This window comes from Dromaius novaehollandiae, chromosome 3 (assembly GCF_036370855.1).
Source record: "Dromaius novaehollandiae isolate bDroNov1 chromosome 3, bDroNov1.hap1, whole genome shotgun sequence".
Lineage (NCBI taxonomy): Eukaryota > Metazoa > Chordata > Aves > Casuariiformes > Dromaiidae > Dromaius > Dromaius novaehollandiae.
The window spans coordinates 78557056-78578019 of record NC_088100.1 but is presented as its reverse complement, the minus strand read 5'-3'; the positions used below and the strand labels follow the sequence as shown (position 1 = coordinate 78578019).

General features: G+C 40.9%; 1 protein-coding gene across 3 annotated transcripts in view; it reads left to right on the top strand.

Annotated features, from left to right (window-relative positions):
• The window catches only part of RPS6KA2 (ribosomal protein S6 kinase A2), a 322442-nt gene extending 302456 nt beyond the window's left edge, over positions 1–19986 (top strand). For all 3 annotated transcript variants that reach the window (XM_026109854.2, XM_064509229.1, XM_026109855.2), the window contains 4 exons: positions 3837–3913; positions 6470–6587; positions 7769–7906; positions 8284–19986. In XM_026109854.2, the coding sequence (XP_025965639.1) occupies positions 3837–3913; positions 6470–6587; positions 7769–7906; positions 8284–8409 (459 nt within the window). In that variant the 3' untranslated portion in view covers positions 8410–19986. The remainder of the gene's footprint in view (positions 1–3836; positions 3914–6469; positions 6588–7768; positions 7907–8283) is intronic.
• Positions 19987–20964: the final 978 nt, after the last annotated feature.

Sequence of the window (20964 nt, the reverse complement as noted above, 5' to 3'; positions counted from 1 at the left end):
GGAAAGTGCTACTTTCCCATTTTTACAGGTGATGAAATGAGACAGACTAAACAGCTTGCCCCAAGCAAGTGGAGAGCTGGCTCTGTATCACTGGCTCGCGCTGTCCCTTTCCTTATGGGAGTGGGCTTTGCTTCCCATGGCTGTTTGAATGGTTTTGTCTATTCACTGTATATGACACTTGAGACTTTCCTATCTGCTTCCTTCCAATGAAGTACCCACAGGTTAATTTCCTGGATAATTGTCCATTTGTTGTAGTGATGTGTATTAGCAATTTTAGTACTTGCTATGTACAGTTCTGCTTATGGTTCTTAAAAAAATATACAAAGCTATTGCTGTTCAAAACTTTGCCTATCCGCTACTATCAAATATCACTTTCTTTCAGTTGTTATCATTCAGCAATTTTTTCTTGCCCACCACTCTCCTCCATCCAATGTTCAGCTGCGTAGTATGTAACTGCGAAGTGAAAAATGGGATGAACTTTCTGTACCTGGTCCTTTTGTGATACCAAAAGATAGAGATAACATAGCCCTCCAGCATCAGAGAGAGAATTTGTTAAATTGAGGCCATTGCCAGGATCAGTATAAATTCAAAGCAGATTTGTCTCAGTAAAAATCTTCCACTGACAAATCAATTTAGTTTGTTATTTTATTGCTGTTCATTTGAGTTTTCATTCTAGAAATTGGAATGAGCTGTTTAAAATTTATCAGAATAAATAAAAGATGTTTTGTGGCACCATAGTAGTTCAATTTCTAGACTAAAAATGAATCATGCTTGTAAGAATTAAAATACTGAGATTTTTTCCAAGATACAATGTACCTGAAACAGGTGTAGATATTTTTCATGATGGGCTATTTTGTATAGTTCCTGTGATCACAAATGTTGCCAGGTTAAACCCTGTTGATTTGAACTGAAAACAGAAATCACACTCCCAGATGTTTGCAGTGAGTAAGAGAGGTCCTGCTAATGCAGGGAACGTCGGAGATTAATTGAAACCTTACCAGAACTGACGGAGAGCTTACATAAAGCCTTAAGTGCTTTCACATTTTGCCTGTGATATAATGCTGCCCTCCAGCCTGGACTTGACTTTTACATTCTCTGCCTCAGGCCCACTGCAGTATCTGCAATATGTTTATTGCAGAAACCAAATGAGAAGGTAGGAAGTCAGTTGAGCTGATGACACAGGAGGATAGTGGCAGAGGAATGATGATATGTTTGCGTACTTCAATCTGCCTTTATTTTGGAAACATTTAATTTGGGGTTTAGATGAGAACATCAGAAATGATGAAAGCTGCCTAAGGGAAAGAAGCAGTCTGCCACCTAGCGCGAATAATGTTTGCAGAGAGTGAATAGTGAGGTTCAGTCAGGAGAAAAAACACAGCGTAGTGTTTCCCTACTAATGCACTAAGGTCCTTTTGGATAAAGTAAGAAGCTTTTATTCTTCAGATTTAATCCAGATACCAGGAAGAACTACTGTATTGGCATTTGAAAGTAAAAGATTTTTTGATATCTTTCATACTCATTCATTTCCCTGCTTGAGTCACAACTGCAAGCATAACGTAGCTGAGAAAAGCCTACTTTCAGATTATTGTTAATTCAGTAATACAAAACCCACAGAGGTAAGAGGGTTTTGGATAAACATCTGAGCCATTATCAGAACTGAGTGAACCCAGCTGAAGATTGATCCTTGTCACTGAAATGTGCTGTCATGTGTGGAGCAAAGAGCCAGCTCATACATGTGTTTCAAGTCCCACTGAGTTCTCTAGCTGACCTAATACCCTTCGTACGTGGTATATTCTTCAGCTCCCCTTAGAGCAGCACACCGCTGCGTATTTTGCAAAGCTCTTTCACTGGCTAATTTGTTTTTAAGACAAACGCCTATTATTGTTTGATAGTATCTAGCCACTAAACCAAATACTAATCTTTTTGGCCAAAGTTTCCAACGTTTGCTCCTGCCATCCTGCCAGCTCAGTGTTCTTGATTTAACCACTGAGTTGCATAGACCTGCTAGACACATTTTAAAATAGCAGTGATGCTAACTATTAACTCTAAATACTATTTTTATTCACGGGGTTAAGTTGCTGTTGATGGAAAGCGATTGCCACCAAAGCTTTCCCTAGACACTGCCACAGAGTGAATGTACCTGTTTTCTAGCAGAGTTCTTGCATACTGAGTAATAGCACACAGCGAAACCTGCTGTCTGTCACCCTCTGTCCATCATTTTGGATTTGTGTAACCACTTCCTTAATACCCTGTCCCACTACCCATCATCACTGCCTCAGTTTTCCATCATTTTCCTTTGATTGACTTAATTGTCCTTGATTATTTGAGGAAGACAGTGATGACAATGAAAATGTAACTGTTCAGGGGGCAGCAAGAATGCCTGCACTCACAGATATATGTTGGGCATTCAGTCTCACAGATGAAGCAAATGAATTTGACAAATAGCAAAGCAAATTTTCTCATAAAAATCAATGTAATGGGGGGAATGAATGCAGGGACGTAAGAAATAGGCACAATTAAAATAGCCTTAGAGAGTATATATGATGTGCAAGAGAGAGGAAGAAGCAGGATTACCAATATTGTTAACAGGAGGAAATGCTGGCTTTTTGTCCAGTTTTTTTCAAGGTAATGAATGTTCGCTCAGCAGCATACCTGGCAGATGGTTGCTTCACTACTCATTATTTGTAAAATCTGTTGAGGCAACATTTTCTGAACCTGTTTTGTTTTTTTCTAGCCGTGCTTGGTTTTTTTTCTACAATAAACTTCAAAATAGATGAAATCACTGCTGGGTAATAAGGCTCCAGGTCAGAAAAAGGCTTACTGAATGTGTACACTCCTTTTGCAAAAAATCTACTGATCCATCAAAAGAGGACAAGACTCTTCTGATGTGTCAGGACTGAAGTTAAATAAACAGAACAGTTGTTCACTTTTCAAGGAAATGGAAGACCTAGATGTTGTCCATGACCTTTTCTGAGCCAAACAGAAATGCAGTTTTCCCCCTAATCTCAGCAGTGCTGGTTCAATTAATGACTTCACTTTCACATGGACCTGCAGTAACTCAAATAGACATTTCTTCTGGTACACATTAGCATAAATGAAATCCTTACTGCTCCGACTCTTAGCTTGTATCAATATTGAGCAGATTTCTGTCAGATCTCTGCTGAGTACCATACAGTTTGTTTTCCCCACAGGGAAAAGTGATTATGTTCTCGACAATATCTATTAAGCCCAATCTAAATGTGACCACCCTTCTTAATACAGAAATAAAATGCAGAGTAAGCCTTTCAGTTTTCTTTTCAGTTGCCATACATCTTCACTAGTCTGACATTAGATATGAGTCAGTGTGCATCCATGTGCTGTATCAGATCCAAATAAAGTCCAGACATGTTTATCATTGTCACTCAGGCCTACATTTGTTGCATTTGTAGTGTTTTTAGTAACCTCTGCTTTAGGAGATAATGTTTGAAATTATTAATTAGCTTATTTTAAGGGATGTGTTTTAAAAAATGAAGTAAGCAGGGGAATTTAGTTTGCTTTGTTGTGTTGGGTGGTCAGAGTGAGTCCTGGGGCCTCCAACAAACTGCATTCATCTCTGTCACTGCAGAGGTCACAGTTATGCTGGGCTTGCACACTAGCCATCTCCCATCCAGGTTTGACCTCCCACACCATTACCGAATGTTTGGCTCCCGAAACAGCCATCTGTTCAATCCAAATACAAGGGCAAGCTCTGAAAATGTCAGCAGATGACAACCACAAATCGGTGCTTCTGGAAGCCCAGAAGCTAAAGATTCAAGAATGTGAATTAACCTATTTTTCTCTTGCTTTCCTGCACAAAGGTCCTTAAACGCCAAGGTTATGATGCGGCGTGTGACATCTGGAGCTTAGGGATCCTATTATATACCATGTTGGCAGGGTAAGTGAAGAAGTTTTCCTAGAGCAGCAGTCTCCAGTGGGCATACTTCAACACTGCTTAAGGCCAATAAGGAGTCATAGATACAGACATTCAACTGACTGACCACCTTTGAGAAGTGTGCTCGGTTGTGTGAGGCAAGAAAATAGATATAGATGCCAAGATCTAGAGTTAGGGTAAGTTTTTCGAAAATACTTAAGTATCTTTGACACTTTACAAGTAGCTTAGGTCCTTAACAACCTTTGCCCTGTAAGTTTTCATTGAAACTCAGATTTCTAAAAGGCTCAGCCACTTAAGCAGTATGAAAGTTTTATGCTAGAAAAGTAATGTAGAAGCCACATATTAAGAGCCCAAATATGTTCATCTTCTCCATAAGAGGAGATGCATTCATTTCTGTTATTACATGTATATATTCTCTTCAGCATCATTCTTCTTCTTCTGTTCTTGTTATTGAGGTACGTGAACACCTTTAAAGTTGAAAAAAATCTAAACAATATTTTTAGATGCTATTTGAAAAATACACTGCAGAGAGAGCAGAAAGTAAATAGACAGGCCGGCAAGAACAGTGACAGGCAGCAGGAATTTTTTGGGGGGGTACCAGAAAAAGAAAAACCTACCAGTGTGTTGGCTAACACTAAATATTGGCACAAAAATGCTCAAGGAAAGAGAGACTGAAATAAGCAGAGAAAGATAAGAGTAAGACGCTGGGGTGAATGGGAAACACAGTGTGCAAACCCAACCTGGAATTATCAGATGCCTGAAAACATTGAATTTTCCTTCTCTTGCTGGCTGCAGGGTATGGTACATGCACATTTGTTGTAACTAAGCGTAGCTTGAAACTTTTGAGTGACCTCTCATAGCTCTTAAATCTGCTTTTTGATCACTGAGCCACGGGAAGAAGCTTGGATTCTTTCCTAGATTTATACAGAAAACAAACAGTTAGATCCTACCTTTCTGTTACTTGTGTCTCTTGCCTTGTGGATTATAGAAAAAGTGCCAGGAGTTTCTGTCCCATCTATTTTGTTCCTGACTACAAGTGTGTTCAGCATTAGCTGAAATTACGATTAGACTCTCTGGAGCAGTCTGCCTGTCTGTCATGATCTCTGAAAAACTTGTTTCTGCTTGGCTAATGCCATGGATTTGCAGTGATATACAATCAGAATCAGTAAAATAAAACCAACACATTACCCAGAATCAGATCATTTGACTGATTGTAATAACAAAATTTTTTGTTTTAAAATATGATCCTAAAAAGAAACCCAAATATATTTGAATTTGAAATACAAACTGTACAGCTCAGTGGATATTAAATTTGCCAATAGGTGCTATTAACTTGTACCTCCCTTTTTTCTACCCTTAGAAGAGAAAATAAGAATAATGCAAGCAGGTGATAGGTGCTTGCTTTTTAATTGCCACCACTGCATTTAGGGATGTCCTTGTTCTTCCTTTTGAGAGCGGCAGGCCAGTTGGAACAATGAGCAGCAAGGTCTTAAGATAGTCTCAAGAGTATTGATGCTTTAATGAGGACATGGTGCAATAATTTAGGCAGAAGGATTAGGGTTAGCAGTCTGGGATCCTGTTAATGCAGGTATGGACAGACTCTGGAGTTCTAGCCAATGCTTAACTCTCTGTACATCCCTTTTGACAGTTACGGACTGGAATAATATTCTCTCTCACTCTCCCTTTGGGCTGAACTTTTGTGAAATCTAAAATGTTTTTGAAAACTAGAAAATATTATCAGGGTGAGGAATCTAGCAGGTTATTACAAACCAGGTGGGTGAGAAGCTATGGCCCTACTAAGAGGACTGTTTAGCAATACAAAAACAAACCAGCAAGTTTTGGGGAGAGAAAAGACAGATGGAAGGAAAAGTCTAAATCCAAAATACCCCATTCTCCTAAACCTATACAGCTGTTCAAGATTGCAGAGTAAAATTTTGCCTGGTAAATTTTAGTCAATTGCAAAATCTCATCACTTGTCACTTTATGAAGGAAAACAGTGTGCCCTGTGCATATGACTCACTGTAATTTTGTAAAGCTGGATACATGTTACTAGTACTTACTGACTGACTAGATCAGAAAACAACCTATTGCAGATCATTTGTCTAGCCCAACAGAATTGCACATTATGATTAATAAAGGACTACAAAATAGATTGTAAAGTTTTTTCTTTTCTTTTTGCTGTCTCAGATCTGAGTTTTTCTCCTTTATTATTTTTATCCTTTGTTCCATTATCAAGGTTCTTTCATTGACAATAACACCTAGTCAAAAGGATTAAAGAAAAAGTAAAAACCTCTGTATTTTTAACAAGAATATGCTATGCCTTAAAAATTAGGAAGGAACAGAAAATAAAAAAAGAAGTATGGAACATTATTTTCCTGTGGAGAACAATTTAATAGGAGGAATCATTGCACTGTAGAGTTTGAAGGAAAATGAAGCAGCTATTTCTGCAGTCTGTTCTAGAACCAAATTCCTGTTGTTATCTGTGGTAGTTAGCATTAGATCCTAGAAATTATACACTTGCAAATTACAGTATATTTTTCTGTTTTTTTTTTTTAATAGGTTCACTCCTTTTGCAAATGGACCAGATGACACCCCAGAAGAGATTCTGGCCAGGATTGGCAGTGGCAAATATGCACTTACAGGGGGAAACTGGGATTCAGTATCTGATACTGCAAAGGTCAGCAGACACTTCTCAGATATTTTTCTTGTTCTCTTAAGTGGGCTGGCAGTCTGGTAAACTCGAGAGAGAGTCAGAAGCATTATTTCTCAGTGCCTTATGAAATAAGAACTTGCTTGTTTATGTTTAAACTGCTCTGCATGAAATATTGCATTAGGAATTTTGGTAGTTTATTCATTAAACTAAGGCATAATATAGCACCATCAATTATGAATATTTTTGATATTAAAATAGCGCAGAACTTTTTGATTCAACTCAACTTTTAAAATAAGTGTAGGTTAATCAATGCCTTAAACACATGATCTGTTCTGAATCATCTTTTTCATGATGAAAAGATTAACCTCAAGTTTAATCACGAGCAGGAAATTCATAAACTAGCACTTTTAACTCCTTTACTGTCCACAGTTCAGACTACCTGTCTGTCACAAAGCCTGGAAACCCCAGGAGTTGGAATTTGGTGGGTGCTGAGACTTTTGGGCTTCAAGCTGTACACTAGTCTATGAAATAAGTAAATGGGCAGGAAACTTCCAATGGTGGGCAAATTTCCAATTGTCTGGTATTAATCAGAAACTTTCACAGGATTTATACATTCCCACAAGAGATTTCAGTTTTAACAACTGGTAGTTTACGGTGGAAGAACATTGACATAGTCCACCACAAAACTTTAGGGAGGTGCAGTAGCTTGTCCGTCTTGCTGCCAACACATATGATTCTTATTATCAGACAGTGAGATTTTTATCAAATGTCCAGTTTTGAAATTAAGATGTCCAGATGTAGTAGAACTGATCTTATTGAATTTTAGCCAGCTATATGTGAGATTTCTGTTTTAAGCTTGTCTTGTAAGCATGCTTTGGAGTCAGCGAGGAGATGCCTTCAGATGGCATCCTCTCTAGCTAGAATTATTCACCCCTACAAAGTCACTAATAACTGTTAACACTCACTCAGTAGGCAGAATACTATTCCAAATTATCTTTTGACTGGGCTGTCAGTTGAGAATTGAACATTACACTTGAAAATTTTGAAAATTGGACTTTACACTTATAAAGTATTAAGTGTATCTGAAAGCATCCCCCTCTCCATTGACATGCTGGTGATGGCACTGCCATGGGGAAGATCTTGATAAAACCTGGACTGCTATTAATTACTTTTTCCCTTTTATGTTTTCTTCCTTTTAAACCCAGGATATTGTCTCTAAGATGCTTCACGTAGACCCTCATCAGCGCCTCACAGCAGTCCAAGTATTAAGACATCCATGGATAGTGGACAGGGAGTATCTGTCTCAAAATCAACTCAGCAGACAGGATGTTCACCTGGTGAAGGTATATCCTACACTCTTGAATCTTCTTTTCTTGGAGACAGAGCTATAATTTGTGTAAATATCCTGGAAAGAGAGAAAGGACTCAGGAAGATTATTTGCCACAGAGGCCAAATTTAATAGGGCACTGTATTAACAGTAAAGCTTTTTGACCCATCATCTGCTCAACTTTCAGCTGCATTGTAGTAAACCGGTGGGACTTTGTGCATGCAGCACTACCCACCGCTCTGAATCAGAGACACTCAGCTGTTGGTCAGCCTATACATCATTATCATTTCATGAAAATTGTCCATTCACCCAGGGGATTAAATAGGAAAAGGGAGGGGAAAAGCATCAAAGAACTAAACTTCAGCCCAGCATTTTCTCTTTTTTATTTTACAGGGTGCAATGGCAGCCACTTACTTTGCTTTAAACCGAACACCTCAGGCACCAAGGCTGGAGCCTGTATTGTCCTCCAGTTTGGCTCAGCGGAGGGGCATGAAAAGACTTACCTCAACCAGGTTGTAGCAGTACCCCCAAAATGCCTCTTTGAAAACCCACAGTTTATTATTTGAGAGGTTCATCTTCACTTGGTTAGTAGAACTTTTTTGGACAACTTGCACATGAAACCACCAGAACAAGCAGAAGCCCAGCATATGGCAAAGTTCTCCTTTGCTCTCTCATTTCTTTTACATTCCAGACAGGATCCTGAGTTTAACAGCTTCTCAAAGATGTGCCAATTTTGCCAGTAGCTCTGTTTCCTTACTAGAAAATACTATTTTTGAGTCCTTAAGATGTTCCATGAGAACATAATTTTCATTTTGTTTCTCAAGAAAAGTACTTTTTGCCCTGAAGAATGCAGTTGAGTTTGAATGTTCAGCTGCTCCAGCAGGCGATAGGAAGAAGTGAGCTCATGCCAGTCCCCAGTAAACATCTACTGATCTGCTGCAGATGGAGCTCTCCCCAAGAGGAGCGAAGGCTGCGAGGACATATATATTTTACCTGAAACAAGTGTTATCTGACATGAAGGAGGGAGCATTGTCAATGGTGAAAATACCTTCTGATTCCAAGAAATCTTATGTACTTTGCAACTGTGGATGAGTCAGCAGCACTCTAAGAGCGTGTGCCATGAGCCCTGACTTACACAGAGGTTGGGCCCTCTGAGAGCAAAAAATCTCTGAGAAACATGGTCCATTGAGGAAATTACTGGGACTTATGAGACTGTGGGAAAACATTCACTCAAAATGGTATGAGTAGGAGCCTATGGATCAGGGGAGGAAAGGCATCTGGTCTCGGCCACAACCTGCTAGCATGCAGGAGGTCTAGGAAAGTTGGATGAGAGAGCTGGGAAGCTAAACAGCTGAGGAGAGGCTTGGGTGAGTCTCAGGACAGCAGGCAAAAAGACCTTTGGCCATGTGATAGGGAGCATCACTGGAGAGAACTAACGTGCACGCACTCAGGGGCCAAACTGAGATTGCTTTTAAAAGTGGCAGAAAGTCCTTCTTGTGTGGTTTATATCGTAGTGTCCATGGGTTGCTGGGCTGAAGAAGGCCAGGTGGATTAGCACAGCTGTCCTCTCACGCCACCCACTGCATCCACTCAAGATCTGCTCTGGCTGCCCAAAGCTGCTATCCTGAAGTAACCAAGGCCATGGCAGGTCATTGCTCCCTGCCCTTTCCTGGCTGCTCACCTGAGTCCTCCTCGGTCACATAACACTCAGCATCGCTTCCTGGCTCTTCTGCGCTAACAGAGCTAAATGTCCTATATTATGTGTGTGCAAAGAATACCCAATTCTGAAGAGTCCAGCTAACTGTGTTACAAGCTTTAATATTACTAAATTGGGAAAAGAAACAGGAGGATACCATGCTTATATACATACATATACATATGTGTGTGTGTGTGTGTGTGTGTGTGTGTGTGTGTGTGTGTGTGACAAAAGTTCTATACCCCAGTATCTGTATTTTTCAGGTATAGGGAAAGAAAACTTTGTTGAAAAATTCTTAGCAAAATGGATCTTTTCTCATTCTCTGATTTCAAAGAAAGTGAGCAAGGTTTGTGAAGCTGGATGTGCAATTTTTTTTATTCTTTTTCTTAACCGTCTTGGCTTATGGTGGTCACAAGCTGATCAGGATTCTTTTTAGTGCTTTTGTTAATTTTTGTTTTCCAAGTGAATTTTGTCACCTCAAATGCTTTGTGGGAGCAGCTAATGTGCTGTTGGCTTTTTTTCTGTTGTGAAGGGAAAAAAGAAAAATGTGAACATGGGACTTCATATGCTTGGAGATTTTGATTTTTCTTGCTGGGCAGTTTGTGCCTCTTGGTGCTGAACTGGACTCACCAGATCATTTCCTCAGAGTGTCCAAGAGAACAAGGAGTTGGCATTTGCTATAGCAATATGCTTCCTTGAACTATCTATGTCCTCATGTTGATCTGAACTTTATGCTTGTTTGCATTAGTCTATTTTTAAATTTAAATTTATTCTTTATAATTTAAAACAATATTTAATGTTCAGGTTTATGTGCTGTGCACACAGGAATGCTGCAAAGCAGCTCCCCTTGAAGCCTTTCTCTTTTTTTAGAATAAACAATGCTGTGAAAATTCACACAATGAATAAATTGGCTTGAACTGATGTGTGCAAACATGCACAGGTGTTTTTCCATGTTTCTATACACAGCAGCCCTTATTCCCTATGCAGGCTAAGCTGTACTCAGTATCAGCTTTTTGCTGCCTTTACACTTTTCCCGTTATTAGAAGTTAATTGAAGTCTTACATATTTCAGCTGTCCACACAAACTGAGAGGCTAGTCCAGAGGCATGAGATCCTGGGTGATGCAGAAATGCGCTGGTTAGATCTCTTCTCCCTGGATTTCTATCTTGGAGGAAGACAAGATAGGCACAAAGATGCTAAGGTGAATCTGGAGGACAGGATGGATTTTCTGAGGCCTCGACTGATTTGTGCTATTTCAAAAAAAATGTATTTTTAATACTCAGTGTAATTGTATTGTATATGGGCAGAAAGAGTGTTGTAAATAGTATGTACAGTTTTTTGCCTCTCCCTAAGAGTTCCCAGTCATCTTTCATTGCTTAAGTTTGCTTTCTCTTCATAGCAAATGGGAACAGCCAATTTATTGAGGTTTGATCCCCTGTTGATATACTCAGTCTTAATTTTTTGAACATTTTTTTAAATCTTAATATTGTCATAGGCCAAGCTTACAGGACATCACTCCTCCAGAAGTTTAATGGTTTGAATCTGTTCCTGAGTTCGCATTTTCTAACCCACCAGCTATTAACCATACAAAAATTGGGCCAACTACAGAATGTTATATGTTGATGCTCATTAATTATTTTACTTTATAAACATATAAATGAGATACAATGGTTTTTGCTTATTAAGATTTTCTTGCCAGTGCATTCAGATGTATGCACATGTCTGTATATGTAAATACGTAAATATGTAAATACATATACACACATGTGTTGTCCCAGCTTGTCCAAATGAAAGTACAAGGGCAGTCAGTGCTTGGAGTGATGCTTCGAAGGAGTTTTGTCTGTGGTATTCTTGGAAATCTGTCACTGGAAATTGTAATCGTTACATGTGGTGTGGGTAGGCCTGCACCCAGCAAGCAGCTGTGACCATGCAGGAAGTTACCCTTCCACCCTTGCCCGTGCCCCTGCTGCACATCCCCGCACTCCTCCAGGCAGGTCCCCCCCCTCCGCCTTGCCACTGGATGTGCTCCTGGGAGGTTGTCCTGACCTACTTCAGTCAAGATTAACCCAATTAAACCATTTCCACAGTCAGTCTTACTGATCCAGGACTTACTGGACTGAAATACGAGAGCCTCCATCAGCAAATCCAAGGGACAATCGCTCCTGGCGGTAGGGGAGGAATTATCATTTTGCACTCATTATTTCAGACTAATAGCAACCACCCCTTTACCCCAGCACAGCTGGATCCAGAAGATGCATGTCCCTGGCCTAATTACTGCTACAGCTGCTTTTATACCAGCAGCTCCTTTCCAGACTCCTTGCTAAAGTATAGCTCAGCAATATTCTCAGCGTTTATTCTTTCTAGGAGAAAACTTAACTGAAAAAGGCTTAGCCTCTCTCTATATATACATAAATATTTTTAATCTATAGGGACTTCTACTAGGTGTTATGTTCTAACTCCTGTTAAGTCTAAAAATCACTTTGAATTAGATAATACCATCTTGCTGGCAATTAGTCTGCGAAGTGACCTAGTGTCTTAGGCTATTAAAAAATAATATAGTTAAATTTCTGAAGCATCAAACTGTGCAAAGCAATGACAGTCCAAGGCATACTAAAGTGTGTCTGTCACAGATGTAGTCAGCTCATCTAGCGAGCCGCTCCAAAAGCTGTCGCTCAGCTCAGTAGAGCGGAGCCAGCCCAGCCATGACAAGGCATCTCCCCACGCTTTGCAGAGCTGGGCCTCAGGCTTTGCAGGAGCAGAATGGCCCTGATGCGGCGGGAGGAGGTGCCTCCGTTCCTGCACAGCACCACAGCTCGTGAGTATAGCAAAGATGTGGGAGACAGCGCTCGCAGGCAGAGCTGACCCCCACCCCAATCCCATGATTTTGTACCTGTGTAAAATCTGCTTAATTTTTTTAAGCAAGTTATAACCGCAGATAGGTGTTATAAGACCTGACTTCTGCATCAAAACAAAAGTGGCCCTCACAGGCACTTCGTAAGGAATCTCTGCATCTAGGGGGAAAAAATAGATTCTACTTTGCTTCTCCAGAAATTCAGCTAGAGCAACTCCCTGAGGATTCCCCTGGGTCCTGGGAACACGCCAGGCACAGAGAGCTGGCCGAAGTGGCACATGCGTATGGATCATGTGTCCCTGGGCTTCACCTAACTCTAGCCGATGTAATACTGGGACTCTTTTCAGCCTGACTTACGGTTGAACAGACTGAGTTTGGAAGGCATAATAAATCCATTGGCTTAGAGGGTGGATCAGACTCTTACAAATCAGTATGGAAACATTTTAGGGACAGGCCATCCGGGTTTTGCCTGCTTAGTTCAGTGCTCTCTCTAACAACTTGTACCAGGCTCTGGTGCATCTGGATAGATGGACTTGAGACCAGTGTGGCCATTGCTGTGTATCTATGATACGAATTATGTCAGGCTTGGGTCACTACCTAAACCACTCCAGCCCCTAATTCAGAGTGCCACAAAGGGTTTTTATGCCTCTGATCCACGGGCAGTGCAAGCTGTCACATGCCAGTGCTGATGCTAAGAAAGGCAGTCACTTTCTCTTGACCTTAGCTGCTCATTCATGCCCTTGCACTTCCCTTATCCATCCTGAGGCAACATAAAGGCTTGTCCATCACGACAAGTGGCTGGGGACAGCAGAAGGCAGCACCGTCTTTTTTGGCAGCAGCGCTGGCTTAAACACTGGTGTGGCTATAATTTTGGCATCACTTGTTTCCCTCTGTTATTTCTGATGTAGCTTGGAGTCAGGGCAATGCATGATTTGATTTTTGTACAGAAGCAGGTTGCAAATGCCAGGTTTTGCCCACAGAGGTGGAATGCAAGTCCAGGTTTCTGAAAATTTGCTGCAAACTCATATAAACTCCCAGGAACCAAAGGTGTAGGGTTACAGATAACATGCCAAGTAGAAATAATGGTGATTGTGCATATTTTTGCCACCATTGAGTTTATAAAGAAGATAGGAAAAATGCTGGCTTTGTTTTACAGAGAAAATTCCTGTGTTTGTGAAGTACTACAACTTTCTAGTGCCCTAGTAGGACTAAGGCAGACAAATTATAGAAGGTAAAGCAAATTATCATAGCAGGAAAGCAGATAGCTTTCACAGGAGAATGATTATCATCCAGGTTTTTGAAGCTACATTTTAAGGTGTGCATAGCGAAAATGCCAAAACAAACAGTTGGAAGCAAAGTTCTCTTGTTGAACATTTGCAGAGTGCTCCCTTAAATAAGAGCCAAGTGAGCTCCAGGGTCACATGTCTGAATCCTAAAAGGTAGACAAGCAGCAAAACTGGGCAAACCAGCTCAGATATTCCTTGGATTAGAAAAAAAAGAAAGCCTAAATACTTTTAGTGAGGTGCTTTTATATAGATCGTAACAAAAAAAAATGTGCAAGCCCACTTTCTTTTCTCTTTTTGAAGTATACATCAAAATCCTACCAGAACTATGTCTTCTTTCCTCCTAGGTGACTGTGCTCCTAAAACTCTGTGTTGCTCTGAGACATTGCAGCTCACCTGCTTCTGGTGCCCCAGTCACTGTGTGCGCCCAGCCCCACAGTGCCTGGCCCAGCTCCCCCACCCGCGTCTGCCCACAACAGGCACCAGTAAGAGTTGCGCATCCTCTCATACTCTGCAAGTTAGAAAAAACTAATTTGAGTGTTTAAACTCAGAAACTGAAATGAAGTTGAAATTAAGGTTCTCGCTGTGTATGTAATGAAAATTCCTAGTATTTAGGTGGAGGGCGGGTGGGTAGAAGCTTGTACCAGACAAGAATGTTATAGAGCAAATAAAGTCACGTTAGTTCTTAAAGCCAAATTTTAGCCAACTAGGAAAATCTATTCATAACTTTTGTGAGCCCAGACCTTGCATTTCCATGTGCAAATGACAGCACATGCAGGTCAGCTAGGTAACCAGTCATCTGATCATGCATGTAAACACAGGCTTGCACATGTAAATGTTTTGCAGAATGAAGTTGAGAGTCTAAAATTTGAAAATTTGGCCCTTTATATCAGCCTATACTATATAAACCATGATGTTCTATGTTTTGCTGTACAACCAATAATTATTCCTTAGCCATATGTAGTTACAGGTTTAGTTTGTGCTCTGTTATGTGTCCTAAGTGGTTCTGATGGTCGTAATTTGCTGAAATGTTGTAGCCTGAAAGGCAAGTGAGGAAAACACATGCCCTTTTGGATAAGAGAAATTTGAAAGGAGAGGGTGGTAATAAGCATTTTCAAGTGCAGAAGATGAAAAGCAGTTGCTAAAAAGATTGTTTCTGGCTTATTATTCAGAGCCAAGTCTTGCCTTCCTTACTCTAGTTGGGTTAGTACCTTATTCTGTAAGCAGCCCCAGTGAAATTAGGGGAACAGCTCAGAGCAGGGTCCTCTTTCATGTAACGGTGGCAGAGTCTGGCCATTAGGTGATGATATGTGCAAGAGATTTACTTGGGTAGTATTTAATGAATTAGACAAAATATGAACCATGATCTAGCACTTTGTTTACAGGTTCCATATTCATGTTTACAAACAATGATTTCTGAGGTTCATGCTTTTTACGTTTCCTGTATGAAATGGGCAGCCGGTGTACAGATATTTATTATGTTTACCAGCGTTTCTGAATAGATTTTTTTTATAGTACATGGTTTTATGAAGTGTAATATTTTTATAGCAGAATGATGATCTTTGGACTTTCTATATTGTTACATACAACTGTTTGCAAATAAGCTCTCTGCTCCCTTTTTTCTGTGCACTGTAACCAGTGTTGCTGCTGCTACTGTCGCTGGCCTCAGCTGCTGCTGCCCCGCTGTGACGTGGGCTGACGGTATTGTGAAACTGTGCAAACTCACCTCAAAGAGCTGTGATTGTGCTGAAGGGCTGGCTGCGTGCTGGGCATGCCGGCAGGAGGGGATGGGGAGCACGGGTGTACCAGGGTAAGAGTTTCCTGCAGATGGCCCCTGAGGAGAAGCCTCAGTGCTCACCTTTGTCTGTACTCCCCCACTTTGGCTTGGCATGCCCATCCTTTCCTTTCTTTATAAAGAAATAAAAAAGAAAAAAAAAAGGATCCTGCTTGTTTTTGCATAATTCCTTTTGGCCGTGTTTGAATGCCACGTCAGTCACGGTAAAACCACACAGTTACCTTTTCAAATTATACCTAATGCTGTTCCCTTTATGCAGCCTGGATACTCAAACCTCTGATTTGGGAAGCAACATATAAGCCTTTAACCCCTGATCTTTCCATCAGCTCACCAGAAGAATTCAGGATTCCGTTGCCAGACAAATCAGAGCTTTCACACGAGCTGCCTGCTGCAGATTTCCCTGCCTGCTGCAGATTTCCCTTATCCCTTAGAGATCTTCTAAGATATGGTACTTCTGAAAATTGTTGGGAGCTGGCAAGCAGCCGGCATAGCTTTTTGTGCTTCCTGAACTTGCTAGTGACCAGAAAAGCAGAATCGCTCTCTCCTGCTTTGAGGGGTTGGTTCTGCTTCCCTGGAGCTGCTGCACCTGAGTCTGCACTCCGGTATGCTGCACTGCCGCATCCCTGCACTGCCACATCCCTGTGCTGCCGCCAGCCCCAAAGGTGTCGCAGTGGTGAGGAGCTCCCCACAGGAATGGCATGTGATAGCAGATATGAAAAAAACACATATGATTCAGGCCCAAACAAGCATAACTGAGCAAAACTGGACCTCAATTATATTACTCACAGGATTTCTGCTCTGATTGTAGTTGGTCTCACGCCTCTGTTCTCCTGCCGGCTGCTCCTGGCCTCCTCCCCCTTCTGTCCTTCCTTTCCTCTCTCTGTCCCTAGCAGGAGAGAGCCCTTCTGCTCCTTTAGTCCTCGTGGCCCCTCATCACTAGGGCACTTCTGTGTCCCGCCCCATCCTCTCCCCCACCCCAGGGCCTACCGGTCTCATGGATTATTTCTGCCTTCTCTTGCCAAACTTCTCTCCCAGCTCTCTGTTTTATGGTTTTTATAATCTTGCCTGGTAGGTAGGTCAAGGACGCCTATGTATTTGTCTTTATAGGCCTAGTGGTTAAAAAATGGGGCTTTTGTGAAGAACCCTAATCATGTACAAGAGCATTGAAGTGGGAAGACCAAGGGCAAAAAAAGGCTGCTTCTTCCCTCCTCCTCTTTTAATTCCTCCTTTAACATGACCATGATCAGTTATAAGCCAAGTTGAGCCAGCTTTTGACATATGTAAATCTGCAAAAGACATGGTTACGAAACACCGTGGCACACCAGGCTCTGGGCAGGAAGATGCAAGTCCTTCCCTCAAACCTTTCTTCCAGGAAAGGAATAAGTGAGATGTTTAGGTGCTTTGCCTCTTCTGTGGAGTAGCACTCACTGGCACTGATGCTACTCCTAGAAGAGGACGGCTTTCCTGAGTAATCTGGAGGTGTTTGGCACAAGACACTGCCCTTTCAGGAGGAAGCCTGCATCAACAACTGTCTCCAATCACTGCAGTTACTGGTAGGTAGCCATGCTCTTCCACAGGGAGAAGAATGCATCTGTTAACAAAAAAAAAAAAAAAAAAAAAAAAAAAAGGCAAGCCTCCCCTACCCTTCCCCTGCCTTGTAATCTTGCTTTTTACTCAACATTTACTTCCTCCTTACATCTGCCTCCCACTTCATCCTCTCCAGTCCACCTTTGGCTGTTTCTGCCCCTTTTTGTGTCCCAGTTGTCATATGCCATGAGAATTGTCCTTTAGGCTCAGAAAGTCTTTGTCATATGTCTGAACAGCATCTTGTTCAAAGGGAGCAGAACGGCTGGCTGAGGGCCTCAGGTGTTACAGTGAGGCAAATAATGGGTAGTAACAATAACAGCTAATGTCTGAAGACCACAAGAAGCAAAGATTTTGCATTAAAGCTGTGGAGAAGATTTGGAGACAAGGATTTTATGCTATGCCTGGCTGTTCAAGTTAACCATGGATTACCTGGAATTGCATTGACCCCCGAAGTTGCCATGCTCCCACTTTTTGGATGCAAGATGGAAGAAGAGGATCTCTGTCCATTCAGCTCCATGGACTGGAGAGCTATTCACAGTCTTCTCTGTCTTCTTGCTGTTTTGTAAACAACCAAAGCTGGCCTGAGCTCAATTCCATTCTTTGTCGAGGAAATTAGTTTATAAAAAGGCCGGTGATTCATAGTCTGTGGTGAGGCTGTGCGTTGCTTTGGCTTGGCTTGCTCCTGCCTAATTAATTCTTCTTGTGCTTCAGGTTCTGCAGTCACCGGTAAAAATAGCTCACATTTTCCCCTCTGTGGAAAGCAGACTTGAATTTTAATGACAGTCTCTTTAATAAAACATGTTAATAAAGAATCAGTGATTTGCAGTGCATTTACCCAGACCTCTCAATTGCCAGGTTATTGTCTGATCTCTTCTCCCTATTATAAACTCTATTATAATCAGTTCCTTGCTTTACTTACCTATTTCAGGCTAGCTGCTTCTCCAACTGGGTAGTCAGTGTGAAGAGTGAAGGGAGGATTTTTTTAGCATTCAGCTTGGATAAGTGGGTGGATTTCAAATATAAATCTCCACTAGTTGTCATCATCTGCAGTGAACCCAACTCAGTGGGACACAGTGGGAAGGCCACCACCTACTGTCAGTAACCGTGTCCCCCTGAAGTCAGAATCAATGTACTGAAAAGAACATTGTCATATTTATTAAACATACAAGACTTTTCCTAGAGGCCGAAATTTATTTCACCCCTTGGAACTAAAATGGTCTAGCTTTTAGGAATGGTGGCTGTTACAATGAAGCCATGTACGTAAAGAATAGAAACAGCCTGTGTTTCGTTTCAGAAAAGTGACAAGAGTGATTTGTCAGTTTTTAAATACTTTTGCAAGTGTTTATTTTCTGCTTTTTGGACCTCTGCTCTCATTTCAACCCCCGTCTCCTACCATCTGTTAAAGTCTGAACAGAGCTGCATGTCGATGATAGAGCTGTGCTCTTTGCGTTAGCTCTGCAGACTAATGCACATGAGAGAAAACCCTGCTAAGGACAGAACAATGTGTATTTATGGGTAAGAATAAAGTGGTATATACAGCTGATACGCATACTTTGGCCTGGGCAAAAAAGTGCATGTTCAGCTGGGCAAAGGTGAGAATTATTTATTCTGCAATTCAGGTGCAAATTTGTCATTACTCTCCTAAGCCAAAGAATAGCAGGAGCGTTCTGTGAAAGCCTGTATCGGACAGGCATGTGTTAGACATACACATGCACACAACTTGCAGAGGCCCCACTTCCAGGAAGTCTCCAAGTAGCCCCATGTTCTTCCACCACCACACAGTCCCTTAGGAAAAATCCTGTGCTGGCATCTGAGCCAGGCCGAGTTATACATTAGTATGCCCACCAACTTATGTACAAATCATGGGGGCTACAATACTGGTTATATCAATTCAAGTCAGGAAAATACCTCCTTTTTTTGATGTGCAGTCAGCGGCTAAAAATTGACTCTAAAACAGGCTGGGTTGCTCGCTCAGTCACAGAAATTTTTTTCTAGCTCATGCTTAATTTCAAGTGGGATGCCTAACTGGGGAAGATCCATTGCCATTGGCCTTGTCCTATGCTTAAATCTCGGTGCTTCATTCTTTTCAAAACTTTCAGCTAATTTCATCAACTAGCAATTCACACTCTTAAAATTTGATCTAAAAGGATGTAGCAAAACCTCGTGGATGTAATTGGAAGCTTCATCCCTGGCTTTGAAAGAAATCTGGAAGAAAAGATTAAGGGAATATATGTTAAATGTAAGCAAATGTCATCCAAAAAAAGGTCACTCAGGCCTCAAGAGCCATTTTTAAAATGTACTCATTAGTATTATTCAATATATTTAAAAGGAGTCAATTCATGCTGGAGCAGTGAAGTGAGGACGCAGTGAGAAGAGATCTTTTTTCTCTGCATTTCTAATAATGGACAAGCTATAAGTACTCTCTGAGCAGCAGTATAGCATAATAGTGGTGGGAAGCATAATTATGAAAGGAAGCAACCTTGATTAAAAGCCTGTCCTCATCCATGAGGAAAGTATCAATTAGAATTTTTAAAATGCAGATCAGATTGAACACAGGGGAAATAATAGAAGCAGGGTGTGATATTTCAAGCAAAAGGCAAGGGATGTTGAGAATAACAAGGAAAAATCATGGCTGACAGAGCCTGGAACAAAGGAAAGCTCTTTAAAAGTAGTAGAGACAGTAGAAAAATGAGCATGGTAAATGCCCCCTCTTAGGAAGAGGTAGATTATTAATAATGATGCAGAAAAGATTGTTACAATTTTTGCTCTGTATTTTGAAGCACGGTGATGTATCACATGAAGATAATTAAATCTTTTCCAGTCCATTAGTATCCAAGAAAGGTGTTAAAAATGTTACATCAATAAAGACAGATACATACAATACGAATTAAGAAGTTGTCTATGAAGATTGATTATGTTACTTTTTACTAAACCATGGACTATGGGAAATTCTGGAAGACAGGTATTAACGTTGTGCCAACGTACAGAAAGACCAAGCAAAACCACCCTGATATAGAGGCCAGTTATTCCAATTTCCATCCCAGGTAAAGTAACAGATCTCCAGATAAAGGACTCCACTCACCAAGTACTAAAGGCTAGGAATATGGTTTTATGCAAAACATGTTTGTCAAATGTGCCTGATTTCCTTCTCCACTGCCATTGCGAGTTTGCTTGATAAAGGTAATTGCAGAGGTATAATGAATTTTTATTTGTTTTTTTTTAAATAATAAAATAGTGTTAACAGAACACATTAAATGGATTAAGAACTGGCTAACTGACAGATCTAAAAAAGTAATTGTCACAGAGGGACATGGCTGCACTGATGTGTGTCCTAATGAGATGCCAATGGGATCATCTCAAAATTTGACACTAATCAAAATTTTCACTGTTGGTTTTTAGGTCATTGCTAACAAAATCTGAATATGCCAGAAAAAAATGTAGGGTAACATGTGAGGTAGTGATACAGGGCAAGCTGTGCAGAAAATGGCCTGTTCCGATAAAACTTCTTTTAATGCAGCTGAATGCAATTATAAACCTGGGAACAAAGGGTGCAGGTTACACCTGTGAAATGAGGAAGTGTATTTGGGGAGTAAGTAAGTCTAAAAGAATACTGAGGTTCGGAGTAAAAAGGTAATTCCCATTAAGATACTATGGCAAAAGAGAGACTTTAATCCATGCTCAATAACCGAGGAAGATGCAGAAAAGCCACAAAAATGCCTTCCATGACAAGGATTAAAGACACTGATCTTTAGCTCAGCCTGGAGGTGATGAGGGTGACTCGATTATTTTCTACAAGAATCTTCATGGGGAGAGAATAATCCCATTTCTGGAGGTGCAGAAAGCCAGACGGGAGCACAAAAACA